General features: G+C 34.5%; 1 protein-coding gene across 1 annotated transcript in view; it reads left to right on the top strand.

The window, feature by feature from the left end:
- Window positions 1–22,178, top strand: part of TRDN (triadin) — a 341,870-nt gene that overhangs the window by 145,509 nt on the left and 174,183 nt on the right. The window contains exons 12-13 of the mRNA XM_068550829.1: window positions 10,004–10,063; window positions 10,873–10,932. Of these exons, the coding sequence (XP_068406930.1) occupies window positions 10,004–10,063; window positions 10,873–10,932 (120 nt within the window). The remainder of the gene's footprint in view (window positions 1–10,003; window positions 10,064–10,872; window positions 10,933–22,178) is intronic.

The raw sequence follows: 22,178 nt of genomic DNA on the forward strand, positions 1-22,178 counted from the left end.
GTTCACAAATGAGAGAGATGCAGAGGCTGAAGTCATAAGCTTATTCCGAGCATAGCATTTCCTGAAATATGTTATGAGGAATTCTAGTTCTATGATATTCTTAGTGAAAAAAATTTATAACACAATACTTTGGGTCCACATAATATTTTCTTTTTGGACAGTCACAATGTACACAAGTATGTTAAATTAAAAGAGCCATGAAATTCTTGTCAGAAAACTGTTTAATTCTTTTTAAACTCAGTGGTCACAGAAACATTTCTTTTCCCAGTAATACTTATTGAGCTCCCAAGGAACAATTGATCTTAAAAATACCCTGTATCATACAAATCTTAGTTTTGGATATAACTGAATGGCAGGTCAGTCATAAGTGTGAGTGAGGTTTAGTGCATCCAAGAAGGAAAATGTGGGGAACAACATTGTTTTAGTCAGGGTTCTCCAGAGGAACAGAACCAATATGATGTATGTACACACACACATACACGCGCGCACATGCACACACACACTGTGGGGAGGGGAGGAGGGGGCAGAGAGAGAGAGAGAGTTATTTTAAGGAATTGGTTCACATGATCATACGATTTTGAGGGCTGGCAAGTCTGAAGTCTATAGGGCGTGCCAGAGCTGGAGACTCAGGGAAGAGTTGATACTTTATTCTCAAGTCCAGAGACAGGCTAGAGGCAGAATTCCTTCTTCCTTAGAGGACCTCAGTCTTTTTTCTTAATGCCTTCAACTGATTGGTAATCTACTTTAGTCAGAGTCTACTGATTTAAATGTTAATCACATCTAAAAAATACCTTATAGCAACATCTAGACAGGTCTTTGACCAAGTGACTGTTACTATGGCCTAGTCAAATTAACCATCACAAACATCATCAGAAGACAGACTAGAAAGCCAAGGATGAAAAGATAATGAGGGAGGAAAGGGAACAACAGGGCCAGGAGCCCCAGGGAGAAGGATAAGACAAAACTGGCCAGAAACCTTTAGGCTTGTCAATTAGAAGATCATGGTGACCTACTTCTGCCCCTAAATTTTCTCTCTGCCACATACAAATGAGGGTGTAGCAATCAGGAGTTCTGAACTAAAGATCCAGTTGTTCATATTAGTTTCTTAACCTCTCTGAGACTCAGCTTCTTCAACTGTAAAGTTATATTTTTTTGAAATAAATGATCTCAAAAGTTTGTTCCATCTCCACAATTTTATCATGCTTGAGGCTTTTATTTCACTCATTTTTCCCCTCTACACATTTATTTCATTTCCTTTGTGTTACACAGGGGCTAATCACTAGTTCTAGGGGAAAAATGAATCCTCTATTTTAGAGTCTTGAAATGTTTCCAATATTTTGTTGTTTTTGAACTTTTTTATTTTCAAATAATTTTAAATTTACAGAAGAGTTGTAAAGATAATATACAGAGTTCTAATACACTCTACAGCAAGCTTCCTCTAATGTTAGGATTTTATATAACCATGATTCACCTACCAAGACTAAGAGATTAACTTTGGTACACTAGTAACTAAACTACAAACTGTATTTAACTTTCACCTTTCAGTGATTTGTAAAAGTGTTTTTTTAATTATTTCTTACATGTGTGATGACACAAATATTAACGTAAGTATTCACAGCTTTTCTCCTCCACTTTATTGCCTAAGGAATATTCTAGGTATGCCTGGTCAGCTCCTGAGTGTTTATGTTCTGCTCAGGACTCAGGATATGCTGGGTGAGCAAAAAAATGGGAAGGGGCTCAAATAATTTAATTCATGTTTGAATAGGAAGGGTTATTACCCAGAAGAAAATATAAGATTTAGACAGTGAGAAAAAAGGTCAAGAGAAGGGAATAGGAGAGTCAGCATGGGCTGAAGTAAGTTTTTAGCGTGCCCTTGGGAGAGAGAAGCTTTTGGGAGGAAATGCTGTGATGGTTTGGGAAGCTCCAGTAAGGAGAGAACCTTTAGAACATTTTGCTTTGGGTCATACAACATTAGCTATTTGAGAGACTTCAAAAAAGACTTAAACTTATCTTCAAACCTCACTGGAATTTTAGACTCTCATTTCTTTTGATTGCAGCACTGTGCAGAGCTAGGCATGAGGTAACACAGCTCTGTTGGGGTTAATATGTTAGAACAAGGGTAATTCAGCTTAGTATCATGGAAAAGTAGGTAAGCCTTAACAACTGACTGTTGAGAAATTAGGGGGGGAAAAAGAAACACAAAGACAAATAGGTGGAAAAGTGTCAAGAAAAAGGAAAATGTAAAGAAATATATTCCACAGATTATGAAATATAAATACATTTTAGTAGACATTAAATATATTTCATTAGAAACTTACATCTCCAAACTTAGAACTTTTCTCTCTTGTTATAATAGTCTCGATTTCCCATTATTGATTAAAAATAGTTTTTGGGGAAATCATTAGCTTTTTCCCATAATAAGAGAAAGAAGTTTTGTTTTTCTTCCCCTATACATCTGACAGTATGGCGAGGGATGTCTGTCTGATTTGACTGTCTAGTAGCAATAATTTTTTATTCTGGAGATCAAGGGATGACATCCAAGAATCAGGGAAGGGTAAGGAGCTTTCTGTTGATCAGGGCCAGCTTCCTTCTTAAGAGATCTTTCATAACTTTCATGCTGGTATTAAAAATTAGGGGTTTTTTTCCCTATATTTTGACAAAAGAGAAAGTTAGGGATGAGAAGTTTTGTGAATAAGAGTGAATGTGATTTTTAATAGCTTTCTCGTTATGAAATTCTAGTTGGAACCCTCTTGTGCCAGCAAACTTTTCTCATGAAGTATTTTATAAGAAAGAACCAGGTCCCTCCAAAGCTCTAGTTTACAAGTACCAGTTTTTCTTTATAAAACATTTATTTGCTATTTGTGTCAGCTTGACCTAAATGTTTCTTTCTATTATATAAGTTTACTAGAATTCCCAGTGAAATTATTGATCCTCTCTAGAACTGATGAGAAAAGTGGCTACATCTTTAAAGCCAGATCTGTTTTATCCAAATGGAGTAAGGGTTCTTGGCAATTGTTCACATAATAAACAGTGACAGATACTTGTTTCAATTATGTGAGAATTTTGTGTAAAAATTTTTAATCTACTAGAATAGACCTTATACTAGGAAGAAGACAAATTGTGTTAATGGTTTGGTATAATTTATGAAAGATGAGGAAATTTATGTAGTCCATCATTTGAAATAAACCTGAATTCAATATATTAAAACAATTACAACTAGAAAAGTTGTATTCTTTGAATGGTCATTTATTTCCTTTATGAATATTGATATCTATTAGGCATATTTTTAAGATAAAAGGCTTCAATTAAGAATCAGACTTATAAATGTGCCCAATATACCAGTAACTTTTGGTAATTGAGTCTTTCTAATTTGTTTAGTAACTCAAGCCCTAAATTCTCAAAGACCTGTTATAAAAATAGCCATATCTTTGAAATGATAGTTTAGAGTAATGTATATTTTGATTTTGAATGATAACCAACTTTTTCCCTAAATATCAATAATTTAGTCACAAAAAGGAAAGGCTCAATTTTCTGATGTTTCTAGCCATTCTTGACATTTTAAATGCAACAAAGTACTTTTGCAATTCATTTCCAACTACAGAGAAACTTAGAAAAAGCATATAGATAAAAATATGAAGAAAGTAATTATATGTAAATAATATGATTTTGAAAATGAACAGCTATTAGAAATGAATCTTATATTTATATTTTCCTTACCCTTGTAGAAAGACGCATTAGAAAAGTTTACAATAAAAGATCTTGAGCAAACAATGATTCTACATAAAAAGTAAATTTTAATAGGGTTAGAAGAGTTTTTAGAAAATCTCCAAATGGCTGCAGCACCCAAAAAAGAAAAAATCCAAGAAAAACAAAAAAGAAAATGCAAAATGCTCTCTTTGGAGCTATCCAGAGATGAGTTGTGTGGATGGAGAGCTTCTCACTTGAGCATAAAGGTCAATAAACTTTAATTGGGCATTTGCTTTCTGAAATGTAAAAGCACTGAGAGGAAAAATAAATACCAGAAAGAAAAAGAAGAGCTGTGGCCACCTTCATTTATATAAACTTAATCCATTCGAAAGTAATGCAATCACTTATCTAAAAAGCTTTTATCATTTTTGAAAGGTTTGGGAGAAATCTACCTTATCCACTTTAAATATGAAGTTTAATTAACATAAACTTTTTTTGCAATTTGAAATGTATCAAATAATCTTTCTCTTTGCGTTCCCTTTTGCATACTAAATTCAGAAACAGAAAAAAATTGTCGTTATATCAGAGAACTTTGGCTGTGAGAGAGCTGAAAGATAAGTGTCACAAAGAGAGGGTAGAAATTGGCACTTTTCTGTCTGTGCCTCAGTTCGTTTGCAATTTTTTGTTAGAATAAGTCTACCTCAAACTTCTTATTCCATGTTGTAGGGGAAAGATCAGAGTTTGCAGTGATCCTTAGTTTTAAATCCTTGTTCTGTCACTTATGTGATTTGTGAAGTTGGGCAAGTTACTCATCTTTCCTGAGCCCATTTTCTCATGGGTTGAAGGATGTGTTGACTTTTATCTGAGAACTAAGTATATGCTAATGCATGTAAGGTCATGTGCTGTATTCTGTTATAGCATTCTATTACAGTATAATTTCCTATCACCTTAAAATCAGTGTGATTAAACCAAAACTAATACATTTTTTTTTTTGCCTTGCTCTGATCACATAAAATAACTATTGAGATCACTTCTCCACAATCTTTTTTGAAACTTAAAGAACTGTATGTAGCCTGGTATCTTGAAAAAGTTTGAATTTACACTGATTAGCTCTGGAGTTCTTTGGGACGTTTACTTCATGAATGGTATTGTATCACTAAGAGTTGTCAGCCTTTATCTGCAGGACAGGACTGGGCACTCTGCTGGCACCTCAGTCCCTCCAGCCGGCATTGATAGTAACACTTGCCATACTCAGTTCAGAATTCATATACCATTTTTCCCTGGAGCAGCTTTCACACTTTTTGCTCTTGGGTTTGGGCCTCTGCTGTCTCCCTTAGATTCCGACTTTATTGTCCCTAAGTCCATATTGTAATTGTAAACTTTATCCCTTCTTAGTCTCATACCTAAAATTCCTGGAAGGAATAGTTTAAAACTCTAGACCCTGGCAAAGGGTTTGACATAAGGTTAAATAAACATGTGTTGATTAAGTGAATAAATTGTTTATGTAAAAGTCTCTGGGTAGTCAGTAGAAGATGCTATACAAGTTCTGGTTGTGAATTTTTTGTTGTTAGTAGCTGATAATGAGAAGAGCTGACTTCGAAGAATAATTCAGCATTCACTAAAGGAAAAGTCAAGGCAAAGACTGGATTCAGGTTCTGAAAAACCAGTTTAGTTATGCCAGATAACTCAAGTGAAGTCCTTGAAGAGCTTTGCTGTTATAGCAACCTAAGCACAATGTAAAGTGAGGTACTCCCACCATGTTTCTATAATGTTACATTCTTTTAAGAGTCCCAAATAAAATTTAGAGGAAATTTTTGGGAAAAAAGAGGAAAACATGAAGAAGGATATTTGTATTGAATCCTTTTACTTTCTTAGTCTTCTTCATCGCAGTGTGATCACAAAATCCAGTGGGGTACTTGGCTCCAACCAGTCCGCAACAGCCAAAGTTCCTCTTAAAACATAATTTATCACGATATAATTACTCTGCTTGAAACCTCTCAGCAGCCTCCTACCTTACGCACAATAAAATGGAAGATTCGTATCATGAACAAGATTTTGTGTGATCGGGCCCTGCTACATCACTGGCCACCCCTCTTCTCCATCCTCCGCTCCAGCCACTCTGGTCTCCGTGCTCTTCTTTGAATATAGCTCGAACGCTTCTCTTTCAAGGTCTTGGCAGATATTTTTCCTCTGCAGGAGAAGTCTTCTCCTCAATAGCCAAAACTCTTCTACTTTTTTTCAAGAATCTTTTCAGATGGTGCTCATTCAGAAAGGCTTACCCTGTTCCACCTTAAAAGAAAAGGCCACTTCTGATCCGCTCCCGCGTGCTCTAATCCTCTAAACCAAGCTTTATTTTTTTCTGACCCTTATTATCACCTGACATTATATACACATATATACGTATTCATATATTCATGCATACATATGCATATAAACATATTCATTTTTAAGGCTTAAAAATGGACTTTTCTCTAGCTTTAAAATTTTTTAAGCCATAGCAAAGCCAGAGAATGTACCACAGCTATTTACAGATTTAAAGCTTTTTACGTTAACTGTTCTCAGAAAAATTAGGAAATAAATACTTCATTTGGGGAATAAAGGAATAGACAGGTGAAGAGGGACTTAACTACATTCTACTCATTCCCCTGACGTTTGTGGTTGAAGACAGAAGATTCCCTTACAGTTAGTTGCATTAGGCAAAAACTACTAATTATAGCAAAACTGAAACTGGAATCCACTTCATTCCAGCACAGTGCCCCTTCATAAACATGTTAATTCCTACTTGAGTATTTTTTCTTAAAGTTTCACAATATAAAATATACCTGATACAGCCTCCCTCAACACAGAAAAATAAGAATTAATGTGCATTTACTCAGATCAATAAATGTCACACTTAGAAAAATTACTGAAGAGTATATGTAGGCAGATTTTGATTGTTTCTAAAATATAGTAATAGCTAGTTATTGCTATCATTTTTTTTGAACATCCACTTTGGTCCAGGCACTTTTGCTCAGTTTCTTCACAATAAGCCAGCAAGGTAGATTTTACTAGTCCATTTAAAAAGAGGTAAATGAAATTCAGTGTGTCACAGCACATTGCCAATGTCACAACCAGAAGGGGTCAGAGACAGAATTCAGACCAAGGTCACCCATGCTAGCACCAGTGCTTTCTCTCTTGCTCCATTCCCCTCTGTAGATAACAATGGAGAACTCTGATAATCATTGGTGTAATTGAACTTATCTGTTTATGTGAAATTTTCCATGATCATACTGTGACTGGGGTTCCAGGCCAGCCTCTGCCACTCTTTACAAACAAGGTGACAGTGACGAGGTGTGCTAGAATGCGTTGTTATGAAGGAAACCTGACTGGGACCAAGAATACATCAACCCTGGCCAGAGAGAGTTAGAAGAAAAGCATGTAAATTTTGGATAATCTCTACACTAGAAAGGCAAAAAGGGGAGGAACAAACATAAGATGAAAATGAAGCATTTGCATTTGTTTGCTCGGTTTGCTAGGAACAGGCATCTTCAAAAGCTTTACAATTATAATTAACTATTGTGGATTCTCTGGCTTTGAGATGGCATAAAAACATTTAAAAGCAAGAGAAAAGCCCATTGTAAGGGCTTAGAAAGTAAAAAGTAAGTCATTTAATTTTTCTTTCATCCGATGTTAATTTATGCAGAAGCTAATAACATGTTTGTGGCTCAGAGCTGCTCATTGTGGAGAGGATTTCTCTCTCAGCCAGTCTTTCCTGTGATCCCTGCCAGATAGAGCCGTCATTTCCGGGCTTATGACACTTTTCTCAGAGAAAGGCAGTATGCTGAAAAGTTCACACTCTATAGACACACTTAATTGCGAACCCTCTGAAAATCAATGATATAAAATGTCCTAACTCTTCTCTAGCCGTTACTAACAAAACAGCAAACAAATTGGAGGAGAGTCTGAGGAGGAAATTGGATATGTGGGTGCACAGTCAAGTGGAAAGGGAGGAGTATTGTTGACTGTTGAAGGAGAAAAAAGTCAAGGGAAGGAGAGTTTTCATATAAGAAACATGGGTTACTTTTATATCCCAGTAGGATATAATTAAATTGTTGTGCCTTTTATAAATGAAAAGCTTAATTTCACTGCTGCCAAATCACCTAAAGAACAGACAGTCGTGCTTGAAGAAATGCATGAATCTTCAGAAGTTGATGTTTTAAAATGAATTAACCACGAATAAAGTAAGTCCCATAAGGACAGCTTAAAAGTCTAATTCATAAAAGTGTTATTAAAGTACATTATTTATACCTGCTTTTTGTGGATTTCTGTTCTTATTCATGACTCTTTCAGTGTATGGCCATAATCACAGACAGAGTGTATAATGGAAGCATTAATCAATCTGAACTAAGGCAAGAATACTGTATCACCACAATAAAGTCCCAGCTATATTAATATAAAGGGTAGAATTTATTACACAAGACAATTCTCTTTTAAAAAAATGAAAAGAATGTCTTCCATCTTCTGGCCTCAAATACCTACTTTCCTTTTGAAGTTTAATATAAGATTAACTAATTGGCACGAACTTTTAAATGAAATATTTATTCATCTACATTATGAAACTTAGAGACTCGAATACTAAGTTGTGATCTTATCGTGACTATGGCATTGATTTTTAATACAGGCTAAGAAATATTTACAATTAATCTGTATTTTAATTAACTCCTTTCCTAGCACATGACATCAGATGGTGATGTTTAGCAAATGCCAATTCAACTGTCTGGCATATGCATTTATTTAGATAAGAATGAAAAGTCCTTACTACATAAAATTTCTCTCAGAGAAGCTGAAAGTAATGATACTTAAATCAAAAGTACCTTTATTCAGAATTTTAAAGATGTTTTGCATATTTAATATGTATAAACCTTTAGGAAAAGGCAAAGTAGAATTCCATTGGTCTATTTCTAACTCTAGAACTATCAAAATCTGACTTACTGACTTTCTACTTCTGACTGGATGAGCTGTAAAGGTACGCTGTAGACACATTTGGACAGACTGTGAATATATTTCTCCCTACAACACTAACTTATCTCTAGGAGTCATGAAAAGAGGTTCTTTGTAAATTATACTTCTGACACTGAAAGAAAGTGTTGGCTTTGATCTCGTAGGTAAAAAATCTCTATATCTAAGGGAATGAATTAATTCCTATATTTAATAAGATGCTGTCGTTAGTAGGCAACTTAAGCATTGATACTAGAAATACACATTGAATTTCTTCAGCATAGTGACAATTTTGTAATAGTTCTGGGTAATGAACATCTTTGAATGCCTGGCATTTATACTTGAGTTGGAGAGACAAATGACAAAGAGAAAAGTATTTCAAATATAAGGTAAATCGCATTACTAACGGAAGATAAAAATCAGTCAATTTCCATCATTAACTGTGCTTATAGCTGCCTCAAACCTAACAGTACTGAATATTCCATTTCAACAACTGTGTACTTCTACGTGACTTTGTTATTTAAAATGAGAACACTTACCAGAAAAATGTCCGGGGCTGTCTAGTTGTTACATGGCTATTGCTGGGCAGCATTTGAGGTTCCCTCTGCCTCTCAGACCAAGGGTTTCTTAGATCTCTGAAACAGCAATCTTCCATAAAGAAGTCTAGAGGTACCACAAACTGTCAAACTGTTCTATGTGTCATCCAGACTTAACAGCAACCTCTGGGTGCAAATATAGTCTGAGCACGCTGGTTGATACGGCCACTCAGAAAGGGCAGTGGAAGTTATGTCCCCAATATGGTGCCAGGTAAATGTCACCAGAATCCAAATGTCTGTTGACAAGAGGCAGATCTGAAAAACAGTTAAATCAAAATAGATATTGTTAATGGCCTAATGTATTATTTCTAATGAAACTGAACATATGAAAAGAAAACAAAAAATAATTCTTTTAGCTTACCTGCAGCATTTTTTCTCAGAAACTATATTTTAATTTTCAATATTAATATCTTACTTTAGGCACTAGACAAACAATTGTTTGGTTCAGAAAGCTCGAACTATCTTGTTCATTTTTTGTAAACAGTATTAGCAACCCACAATTTTATGCACTTACTGTGAGCCAGGCACTCTGCAGAATGCTTTGAAAACATTATGTAACTTTGAAGGAAGTACTGTTACTTTACAAATGAAGAAAATAAGGCTTAGTGAGATTAAATCACTTGCTCAAAGTCACAAAACTATCTGGAGGCAGAATTGACTTTAATGGTAATCCTTCATTCAAAACTTCATTTTCCTTTTGTACTAAATTTTCCTAAAGGAAACATTTTAAATTTCTTCTCTAGAAAAAGAAGAAGAAAAGAAGAAAGCTGAGAATAAAGTGACTTCCGAAACAAAAAAGAAAGGTAAGGAATTTAAAAGCTAACAAATTAATTAGTATCCATTTGTAATATTACTGGTAAAGCTACTGTTTTCTAGGAAAGAAATCCCCTTAACAATTTTATTGTCATTGTTACTAACAAACAAATATAAATATTCCAAAAAAGGTAGAGATTGATAAATTTTTAAAAGAAAAATCAAGCCTAAACACTTTTAAAATTTGTTACTGATTATTTTTTTTCTTTCTTAGGAGTGGTGCTCAATTCTACTTCACTACTTTACTTGATTACATATATGAATATGAAGATTACTATCCAATTAATTTAGTTTAATAAAATTGTCTATCAAAAGAGCAAATTATTGAATGTATGGGAAAGAAAGTAGTTAATTGGTTTGCTATGTTTTGTTCTTTTTTGAATGGTTATTTTCAAATAGCGCATCTGAAGTCCCAAATGAGCCCAAGAGATTTCTCAGCTTCTGACATGCTTACAGTGGCCTGATAGCCCAGGGAACATTCAATATATTCCTTTTAATATCCTTTAGAAAAACTATTGAATTATATCATAATTAACAATGCCATCTAATGTTCATACTGTCATGAAAAAAAAAATTTTTTTTTTTTGACCTTAGCAAAAATTTGCTCCTTCCCAAGGGATAGCACACCAAAACCACTGTTCTGTTACAGAGGTGCTAGTTCACTCATATTTGACATGACTATGACTCTGTATGTAGAATCACTCTATACAAGATGAATTGGATGTTAATGACAGTAAAATGTGCCCTGAAATATATGATAATTAAACAGATGTTTATAATTTTCTCATTTTACTACTAGAAAAAGAAGATGTCAAAACGAAAACTGAGAAGGAAACTGCCGTGGATGTAAAGAAAAAAGGTATTGTACTTTCTTTGCTTCCTTAGTCAGATTATGTTCAGGATGTTTGTTAATAAAAGAGTCTTGGGGCAATGTAAACAAATTGAATATAGGTACTTAAGTCTGTCCATGTCCAGGCTGTCAAAGCATAACTTGCACTAGACAAAGTTAAACAGGCAAGGCAGACTTTATTCAAGGCTATTGCAGTAGGGGAGAGAGACCAGAACTCATTCTGAACTCAATTTCACTGAAACAAAAAGCAGGAGAGTTTTTAAGATCTGGAAAGGGATGGGAGGATTGTAGGCCATCTGTGTTTGCTGATTGGCCTTACTCCAAAGAAGAGAAAACTTTCTCTTATTTTCATGTCAAGAGGGTAGTTTTACAACTTGGAGCAAGGCACCCAAGGGAGTTAGGTTGCTACTCTCCCACAGAAACTAGGAGATAGAAGTACTATCTTTCTTGATGATTACATTTCAAATGGACGGCTCCCAGGCCTCTGAGAAAGTCACACATGGGTTGTAAAACTGGCAGGGGGCTTCTAAGAAAATTTATATCTTGAAAGATCAGAGAGAGAATTTACAAGTACAAGTTTTCTAAAGTAAATGCTCTAAGAAAAGGGAGGTCAGGAGCCGAAGGACAAGAAGATGCCTGTCTAAGTTTGGTGAAGGTGAAGAGAACTTTAAGGCCCTCTTTTTCAAGACATAATGAAATTGAGTTATACATGGTATAACTTCACTTGGCAAAGAAGCAAAGAATGCAAAGATAATAATGCATTCCATTAAGAAACAGCTTAGATTTTTACTTTATATTTAGTTCTGCTTTTACTCTTATTCAAGCATGAATATCTGCTTTTATTCAAGTTAAGCTTAAATCTAGGTGTAAAGATATGTAGTTAGTTGTCTCAAGTATTATGGTTTGGTGATAAGTATTTTCACCCCAAATATTTCCTCCATTAGTGTCAGTGATGCTTGAAATTCCACCATTAGAGATATTCCATTCCTTTGAGTTATGAAAGAATTGTCCTCTATTAAAATGCAAATCTCTTAGGGCCTGTGTGCATGGGGTAACAAACGAATTCCTCTCAGCTATTAACGCTTAAAGTGAATGAGATTTCTAGATCTTCCCTGTGTGATAATAAGTTGAAAACATTGTCATAGAAAATGAGTCAATAGATAAGCTTAAATGAAGGTGAAGTTGAAGAGAACTTCAAGGTAGGACATGGTGTGGAGAGAGCAGACTGGGCTGGATGCCATTAGTGAAAACTTCCCTTCCTAGGAAGTAATAGCATACGTTGGAAAAAAAATGTGGTGAAGGACGCTGAAAAAGAAGATCATAAGATGACAAACTAGACATTGATTACTCTTAGTAAGTAGCAAATAGGAATTACAGGAAATCCCTACATCATGCTATAAGTGGGGTAAAAATATTGTAAAATACTAAGAGTTACATGATTGCATGGCTCATAAAATATCCAGGAAGAGACAGCCATGTGTTCTCTTGAGTTTGGGACTTGATTACTGATTACTTTGCATTTGAATTATTATTAATTTTATTATTGAACATTCATTTATTTTGTTTATTTAAAACATTCTTTATTCTCCTGGTGAAATATGTATCTTACCATAAGAAAGTGAAAACACAATTCTGACCACGTGATGATGCTGAGAAACTGGCTGCTTGGGTCATTGTATCTGTGACAGCTATATGACTGAGTGCTAAAGAGAAACAAGTTTTTCCTGGGCCATCAGTTTTACTAAAGCATTTGCAGAGGAAAGTTTTGAATTGTAATTGTCAAAGTATTTATCATAGGTGTGAAAATGCAAAATCATGAAAAATGCTTTTGGCAAAACACAATGGTGTGTGTGGTGGTTGTTTTGATTTGAATTTTGTTTTTGAGGGGAAGGGCACAACACTTTTCTGTTCAGAGAGTGATGGGAAAATCTGATACTTCTCTGCTACTGGGAGACCTGTGTTATAAGCCCAGCAGTCATGTCAGAGTGAGATTGTGCATCACTGGCAAGAGGAATGATTATGCCAGTATCCCTTCCTGCAAGGCCAGTGCTCAGCCATTGAAGCAGAGACTGAACTGGGTGATTGCACAGCACATCAGGGGAGGGCTGCTCAGCAAGTGTTGAAAAACAAGCTTGTCCTTCTTGGAATCAGTTTTCAGTCTGTTTATATGTCATTTTTACTTTTAATTACACAAAAACCATTGGCTCTTACAAATCAGTTCAAATTCCTGATTAAAGTATGCATAAATTATTAGTTTGCAAGCTCTTAATTTCCAAATACTCAAAATTGTGTGTGTGTGTGTGTGTGTGTGTGTGTGTGTGAGAGAGAGAGAGACAGAGATTCAATTAGTGTTGATTTCTAACTCATGGTTCTTTTTATTCTCCAGCTATATTTTCATGTGAGAGCAATATTGTTTAGAAATAGCCAGTTTGAAACTTATTATGAAAATAGTAAAAATTTCTAGAGGTTACGCGAGAAAATTGAGAATTACCTGAAATCTTGAAGAGCCGTGATACATATGTTATTTCTTCCTAAAGTAGTCAAAGGAATATGGCAGAACATCTGATATCATTACTGTAGTCCCAAATAGTAGCAAATTTACAAGACGTAAAATATGCCTAGATGCTTATTTAATATATGGGTTTTATCGTGGCATTTTATTACATTTATAAGAACTCGCATATTATTTATGATTATAGAATATATAATGTATTTATATGTTATTATTTCATTTTACTATATTTATATTTTATTATTATATAGGTGCAAATGAATCTAAGGCTTAAGTTCTATAGTTTGATAAAAGAGCCTCTGCTGCATGAAGCTTGTAAATCACACTTTGTTAGTGACCTGTTAGGAAAAATGTGGGTGGAGTTTTTTTTTTTTTTTTTTAATCAATTTATTTATTTGTGGCTGCGTTGGGTCTTCGTTGCTGCGCGTGGGCTTTCTTTAGTTGCGACGAGCGGGGGCTACTCTTTGTTGCAGTGTGCGGGCTTCTCATTGCGGTGGCTTCTCTTGCTGTGGAGCACGGGCTCTAGGCGCGCGGGCTCAGTAGTTGTGGCTCGTGGGCTCTAGAGCACAGGCTCAGTAGTTGTGGCGCGTGCTTAGTTGATCCACGGCATGTGGGATCTTCCCAGACCAGGGCTCGAACCCGTGTCCCCTGCATTGGCAGGCAGATTCTTAACCACTACGCCACCAGGGGAAGTCCCGTGGGTGGGGTTTTATAGGATATAAAATTGTCAGTCCATGAATTGATATTGGGTAAGTGGTACATTGAGATTCATTATAATAATTTCTTGTTTGTGTATATTTGAAATTGTCCATGGTGAAAAAAAGCCCAAATATGTCGTTTAAAAACATTGAGAGAAATGAAAAAAAAAAAAAAATCACCAAGATATTTTTACAATGTTATGAGGTATGTTTTACCCTGAAGAGATGCTATGAAAAAAAAAACAAACAAGAAAGGAAATAAAAACTTTTAAAAAACATGTTCCTATGTTTGTATCAGACTTCCATGCTAGATATACAAACCATTCTAGATGATATAAGCAGAGGGACTTCTGTACAGGGAACTGGATGCACACACAATTGTTGGAAGGACTAGGAGAATTGATGTCAGGAGACTACATTGGATTATTGAGCACCGAGGACTATCAATTGGCCAGGAAGCTGCTTTGTTCTTCAAATCTGCCTCCACACCTGCCTCTTTGCACCCACAGACTAGATACTGAAAATGTTGAGGCCAACCTCAGCCACTTACTCACATCAAAGCGACCTTGTTTGCTAAAGCATTCCTGCTTTTCAGTCTCCTATAGGTGCATCTAAATGATGAAATTAAACATGCTTGGGAGTCTAGAAGACAGGTTTTTGGCATTCCAATTTTTCCAACTGGAGGGAGGGTAGAATGGAAGTAGAAAGAGGCTATCCAAGGTATCTATAATAAAGACACTTTCTGAAATGTTTTAGAAGATAAAATTCATATACAAAATGGTTTTGAAGACCTGAATTGTACAATGACTAAACCTATCTTTGAGTTCCCCTAAAAGTTGAAAGAGATGGCTCAATCAAGCAACATGATACAATTTGGCAATTTAAAGTGCTCAAAAGACACACAAACGTAGTTTACGTTGTTCTTTACCTAAACTGTAGCAGCATGATTTTTTTCCCCAAGAATTAGCTAAATAAAAGTATAAATGATAAGAAGGATCCTGAAAAACCAGACTAGCTTTTCTGAAATAAGCTGCTAGAAAAGGACTAATTCACTCATTCATTTATTCTTGCATGCTTTCCTACGGGAAATAGTCACTAAATGCCTATTATATTGTGCTAGGGGGTGAGTACACTTAAAAGGTGGATAAACCAACATAAGCCCTAGTACGAGACCTGCAGTTTGATACGGGAGGCACACAGTGACTAAGAAGACATAATGTCGACAACTCGGCGTCAGGGACACGGAGGAAACAAATTTGGGGCAATGACAATGGAAACAATAGGTGGGGACAGCGAGCTATTTAGATAGAAAGCTTGTTACAGCAGGCTCTCTCAGAGACATTTAAATTGGATTCCGATGTATTGGAAGGATCCAGCCATTGGTGAGGACATCTTTGTGTGATGTGTGAATATGGTATGTGCATGTGTGTGTGGTATGTGTCTATGTGTGATTTGTATGAGAAGACATACAAGGGGTCAGGATATGCAGGGACATGTGCAGGTGTTTGAATTTATTAAAATCGTAATGGGAAACTCTTGAAGGGTATCAGCAGTGGAGAAAATATTTTGATTTGTGTATATAAGTATATTCTCATTTAGATAATAGGTTAGAGGGAGAAAAGAGAAGAGGTACACCAATGAAAAGATGGTGTCGTTTATTGAAATGGGGAAGCCTGTACGGGAACAGCTGTGATGGAAAAAATTCAGAGCTTCCTCTTGAGTGTGTTGTTTCAGGTGTATGTGATGCATCATCCAAACTTTGTATCAGGAACTATTTTAGGTGCTTTACCCATACTAACTCATTCAATCTTTATGATAAATCAGGAAATAAGCTATTATAACCCTCATTATACAATTGAGAGGTAGTAAATGTCAGGGCCAGGACATCAACCCAGGTAGTGTGGCTCCACAGCCACATGCTCTGAACAGTCAATTAGAGATATGGGTCTGGAACTCAGAGGAGATTCTGAAGTGAAACCATAGGAAGAGTTACCCATATAGATGACAGTTATTGTGCTGGGAGAAGATGAGATCACCCAGAGAGATTGTGTCAGAAGAAAAAGAGAATAGAATACAGAATCAAGACCTGGGGAATTCCAACATCTAGACATTAGGTAATGGAAAATAAAGTAAGAGGGGCTGAAAGGAATTGCTAGAGAGGTTAAAGGAAAAGCAAAGGAGTTTGGTAATAGAGACATTTCAGAAATGGATGTTTCAAGAAGCAAGAAGTTATCAACTTGGTGAATATTACTTAGAAGTTGTAATGTGAGGGCAGAAAAGACAAGCACAGAGAAGAGATAAAGCTAGATTGGAATGGAGATCCAAAAATGAGAAGAAAGTAGTGAATTTCTTTCTTTTTTGGTGTGTGTGTGGCTGTATAAGGAGTAAAGAGTCTTTTTTTGTTTTTTGTTTAGTTTTGCTTTGGGAGGTGAATTTAGTGCCTGATAAACAGAATGTGAGAGATTGATGCTTAAAGGGATGAAGTATAAGTGGAAATATAAGAGATAATTTAGAATTCATTGTTTGATGAGCTCATGGGGGGGAAAAATAATCTGCATTTTTCTGAGATAACACCACAGACACTCCAACAGTAAAAAGTTGGTGTTTTCCAGTTATGAAGAGGAATTCGTCTAGATCACCTTAGAAAGATATACAATGTAAGATTAAGAAGCTGTTGTGATAAAACTAAATCTCCAATACTAAATACATTCTGAATTGAAAGGCTCAGTTTTAGAAAAAGATATATCTAAGTGTTCTTGATGTTCACTGAATGGCAAAAGGTAAGTTTGTGAATGTATTGTAGCAATGTGTTTAAAGAATCATTCATTCAGTTAAAATACCCCATTAGAACTTTACATTAAAATATCTTTGTGGCGATAAGTTTACCAGATCAGATTAATTCAGTATAAAGCTCATAAAGCTTGTGCTGTTTAAATGATACAATCATATCTATTACCATAGAATATTTTCAGTTACTGTATGGGGCAGATACTATTAAATTCTGAACAAACTGAAACCTTTAGCTACTTGATTCCTCTATATAGGATCTTCTTTAGTCATTGAGAAATTGCAAAAAATCCTTTATAGAGGCTTATAGCTTTGAACATATCATTAAATTCTATGCCTACCAGACATAGACTATCATCTTTTTACTTTATGAAACTTTTGTAATAAGTTGTTCTAGCTACTAGAGCTCAAAATAATTTACATGGCAGATTACAGACCATGAAAATACATTGATTTGTATTTAAAAGTAACTTTTTGAAATATTTATATGTACAGATATAATTGGCAAGATAATATATAGTATCTTTCATATGTGTTCACTGTTGAGTTTCAGTTTAAAAGAGCAAACTTCTGTTTTCCAAACTTGTATTTTGAGAAGATTATAGCTTTTTAAGCTCATTCCATCTTTTTCTATTTGAAAAGCACTTGATTGTAGAAAGTTATCTTGTATTTGAATTTTGTATTTTGTACATAAGCATTTGGGCAAGATTTGACAAATGCATCAGCCTGTCATTATTTGTTAGACACTTTGAAATCTAGAATAATTTTTGGGGGGATTCTACATATTCTGTGGTAATCTCCCAGTTAATATCAATTATAATATATAGGTACTTCACACACTTTTTAGTGATATTGGGCAATTATATTAATGCATATTCTAGATGAAATTATTTAAAAAATTGTTCAACAGGTAAATAATCGGGAATTTGGCACAAATAGGACCTGATCTAATTAGTAATTCCAAGCCTTGATTTCGGGGTGCTCCAAAATTACAGGGCAACGGTAGATTACTTTCAAGTTAGCTTTTAGTTCCCAGACAGACTAGATTGCAAGTCTGAGTTCAGATGATGGCAGCTTGACTATATTAAAAACATTTACAATGCTTGAATTTCTTTGAAGGCAAGAGAATCCATTTTCAAGTGTTTTGTAATCATAGAAATCATGTAAGACAATAGTTGCTTATTCTTTTGAGGGTAAGAGATTTTGTAATGAAACAATACAGGAAAGTCGGCTGACTTGTTACTTACTGTGATCCTTGATTACCTCTTATATCACATCTGGATTAGCCAGATAGAAGCTAAAATGCTTCAGAGATAGTAAGAGGGATTTAATGTCATAATGTGCTGTGGGATCTCTGAGATAATCCCCCATGTTCTAGCTTTGGGTTTGAACAATGCAAAAGTGTGTTTGGGCTCAATGCAGAAATGACATAAAGACATTTTGGTTTAAAAAAGAATTTTAAAATTCAGAAAGGGAAAATGTTCATATTAAAAATTATTCAGGCCTGGAAAAAGTAAACCAGTATACAAAGTGACTATTTTAATAGGCTTTTTAATGCTTATTATGGAGAATCCAGACCCCCCTCTCACTGAAGACAGAAACAAAATCAGCCCTCATACTTGAGTATGAGGTAGTTGTATTATGATTTGTGAAGTAGTTTCAACAAGGAGGATTGAAATACATACGAGGAAGAATGAGTAAATAGACTATGACTATTTCTTCCCTGTATGCATCCATAATGATATTTAAGTATTTCCTGTACCCATATTAGATAAATTATTTTAATTGCAGTTTATATTCAGAATGAAGTATTTTCTGAAAAAAATAAGAAACAAAATAATTTAACATTAAAACAAAGTGGTCTCTTGCAAACACCATAAATTAAATTTTAATGAGAAGATTACACAGAGTGGTACAGGAAGTGAGATATTAGAAACAAGTTTTTCTTTTTTTTTAATTTTAATATCTGGGAGGATTTTGACCAATTTATTGGGGAATTACATAGCCTGAGTTTCCCTTGTGGCCTGAGATATACATTTAAGCATATAGAAGCAAAATATCCAGTAATTTTTTGGTATTATGTATCCTAAAAGCCTACAAGATTTTTCTTTCAGTAAAAGTAAAGCTTAAAAAATTTCCAAATAATATCTCCTTCAATTCCAGCCTCTCCTGGGATTCCAAAAGAATATTTTAAAAATAATTTAGCAACTTGTGCCAATATGAATTCTTTTTATCAAGATATTTTAAAGTAATAGTAATAACAGTTAAATTTATTCACTGTATTCTCATTTAATACTTACAACAACTCTTGAGGTAGGTATTATAATGCCCATTTTATAGAAAGGGAAACTCAGGATTGGAGCAGTTAAGTATCTTGGCCATGCTTACCAGTTAGTGCTGGAGCAAAGGCAGTAAGAAGTTCACCAAATAAAGCTCGCTGTCTTTAGCAACCTGCAAACTTTTTTTTCCAACTCTAGGAAACGCCGATTGTAGATTGCCTTAGTGTCTTTTTCTTTTTTTTCTTTTCTTTTCTTTTTTTCCTAATTCCTTTGAGATCATATTGCAGACAGGGATAAGAAAGGAGGAAATAAAGAAGATATACTATAAGTCTGATTCTCTTTTTTCTTGTAGAACTTATGCTTTCCTTCCTTCTTTCACTCAACAAATATTTAATAAGTGCATAACATTTGCAAGTAAATCTGCTAAATATTGGAGATAGGTCAGTATAAAAGACATGGCACTTGCTCTCAAAGACCTTAGAAAAGAGGCAAATAGACATTTATAATATACCATGTCCACTATCACAATAGAGCACGTACAAGGGCTCACACTAAGATCACGGAATGAGTATAGAAATTGTGTCTCTTTCGGTAGATTGGTATCCGTTAGAGATTTAGAACAGGGATGCTACAGTCTTATGTAATAAGGTATTTGACCTAGATGCATTTAACATAGTTTTAAACAGGCTGGAAACTGGAACTCATAAAATTTTAACAGTGCTTTATCACTGAAGATACTTGCTTTCACAAGTGGCAGACCATCTAAAATAAAGAATTTATTGGTTTATCCAAATACAGTTCTAGAGTAAAGTGTCTCGAGTTCATCTTGACCCAGGGGTCCAATGATATCATTAGGATGAGATTTCTCTCTCCTCACTTTTAGACTCTGTTTCCTTGATATTGGCCCATGTGATTGCAAATTGGCTATATCAGATACTGCCTGCCCTACATCCTCTCTTATTCATGTCCTATGAGAAAAATAATAGATTGGCTTCCTGAGAGCTCAAACAGAAAACCTGAATTGAGTCATATTGGTCCTTGTGGACTGGTTCCTGAGCTAACGTTTGTGGTGAGAGTAAGGGAATAATCTGATTGTCTTAGCTTAGGCCATAGGTCCTATCTTTTAAGCAGAACAATTAAATAAACTTTGTCCAAGATATTTGGACTGAAATTGGAAGGGTGAAGTTGATTCCCTCAAAGTTAAATTAGTATAATGAAACCACAATAAAATGGAATTGTTACTACATAGGAAGAAAATCCAACAACGTAAGAGTTCTTTTCAAGAAGTCATTTTTTAAAAATTTATTTACAGAATAGTATAAGGGACAACTTTTTTAGCTACCATCCATGGTGAAAATACTTAAGTATTTTAGAAAAGCAACTCAACATAGGATAATGTAATATAATATAGGCCCCCCAAAAGCAAATGAAATTGAAGATTTCATTAATCAAAATATTATGGTCTAGAGTAAAGAGTGAAATCTTTCCACTATACCTTGTAGTTTTAGAATCTCACTTGGATAAGAGTCTTTAATTTAAGCAAAGATTTTTTTAAATAAACCAGATTATATTCAGAAGGGAGTACTTTGGAAATGTAGATATTTAATATGGAAATGAGAAACCAGGGTGGGTATCAACATGTTTATAACTTTGATGTGCCCTCTTATTTAGGTGTACTTACTCTTTATTATCCCTGAGGGTTGGGACTCAATAGTTGAAATTAAAAGACACTGTGGAATGGTCAAGATTATATAAGGAATCTTTTCAGTCAGTGAAGTCTACCATTCCAAGTGTTCAAGCAGAAGAGTGGGTATCTCTCTGAGATTTAATCCTATAAGAAGAATAATTATATTAAATTTAAGGAGACTTATAAGACTGTATTTTTCCAAAATTAAATATCAGGCTAAATGAAACTGATGCCTGGATTAACTTTTGAAATGAAGTCTTTTTATTATTGTGATTTTAATTTGGCCATTTGTCAAACTCCTAGCTGATTATTAAAAAAAAAAAAAAAAAGACTCGTCAAGAGTTGATTCCAGAGTAAATGTTCACTGTCTTTAATTGTATATAACCTAAATTCACACTCTTTCTACTGTGTATCTACTGTAGCATAAAACATTATTCTGAATCTAATCAGAGCATGTTTTATTAATGTCTGAATAAACCCAGGACACTATAAGAAAAGGAAATAAAATATATAACATATATTGAAAAATGATTAATTGCCCTCAGGGTAAAGAAATATCTTGAAACATCTCAGAAGTAAAACTCCAATGACAATGAGCTTAAAGTAGAAGAGACAGTACAACAATTATGATGCAAAAGTCAGGGAAAAAAGCTTTCAGACAGCAAAAGTTTTCAGGCTGGAAAATAAGAATTGTGATTATGTTTTAGGAAGTTTGTCTTTTACTTATGAAGGAGGCATGGAGGAGCATATATAATACTTCTGTAATCAAAAGAAGCTTTTTTTTTTTTCCAGAGATGATTTCAGTTTCAGGAAAAAAGTGGAGCAATTATCTTAGTCAATTATAGTCCTGTTAGCTGTATTAATCTTAGAACATAAAGTCAAAAAGATGAACGAATGAAAAAGCTAATGCTAAAATACATCAGAAGCAGAGGCAGATAAAAATAATTGTCCTGAAAGATACTGTGGTGATGTAGAGGTGGGTAGATACTCAAGTTATACAAATCAAAGAACAAATAAAAAAAAACCAAAAAAACCAAACATGGCATTGAACATGTGAAATAAGTTTATCAAAGAATAGATGAAATGGGCCCTCTTCTCCCTAAAAATAAGTATATTCACTAAATTTACATTTATATTTATATTACTAGGAATTTATATTACTTGTTATTATTGCTCCACTATTCCTCATATGCAGTGCCTTGGTGGACAGTTTTCAAGTAAATAGAGTCTTTTGAACTGGTGCTGCCAAGTGATTCTATAACTTTTTAGGAATAGAAACCTAAGAGTTCACT

This window comes from Eschrichtius robustus, chromosome 9 (assembly GCF_028021215.1).
Source record: "Eschrichtius robustus isolate mEscRob2 chromosome 9, mEscRob2.pri, whole genome shotgun sequence".
NCBI lineage: Eukaryota > Metazoa > Chordata > Mammalia > Artiodactyla > Eschrichtiidae > Eschrichtius > Eschrichtius robustus.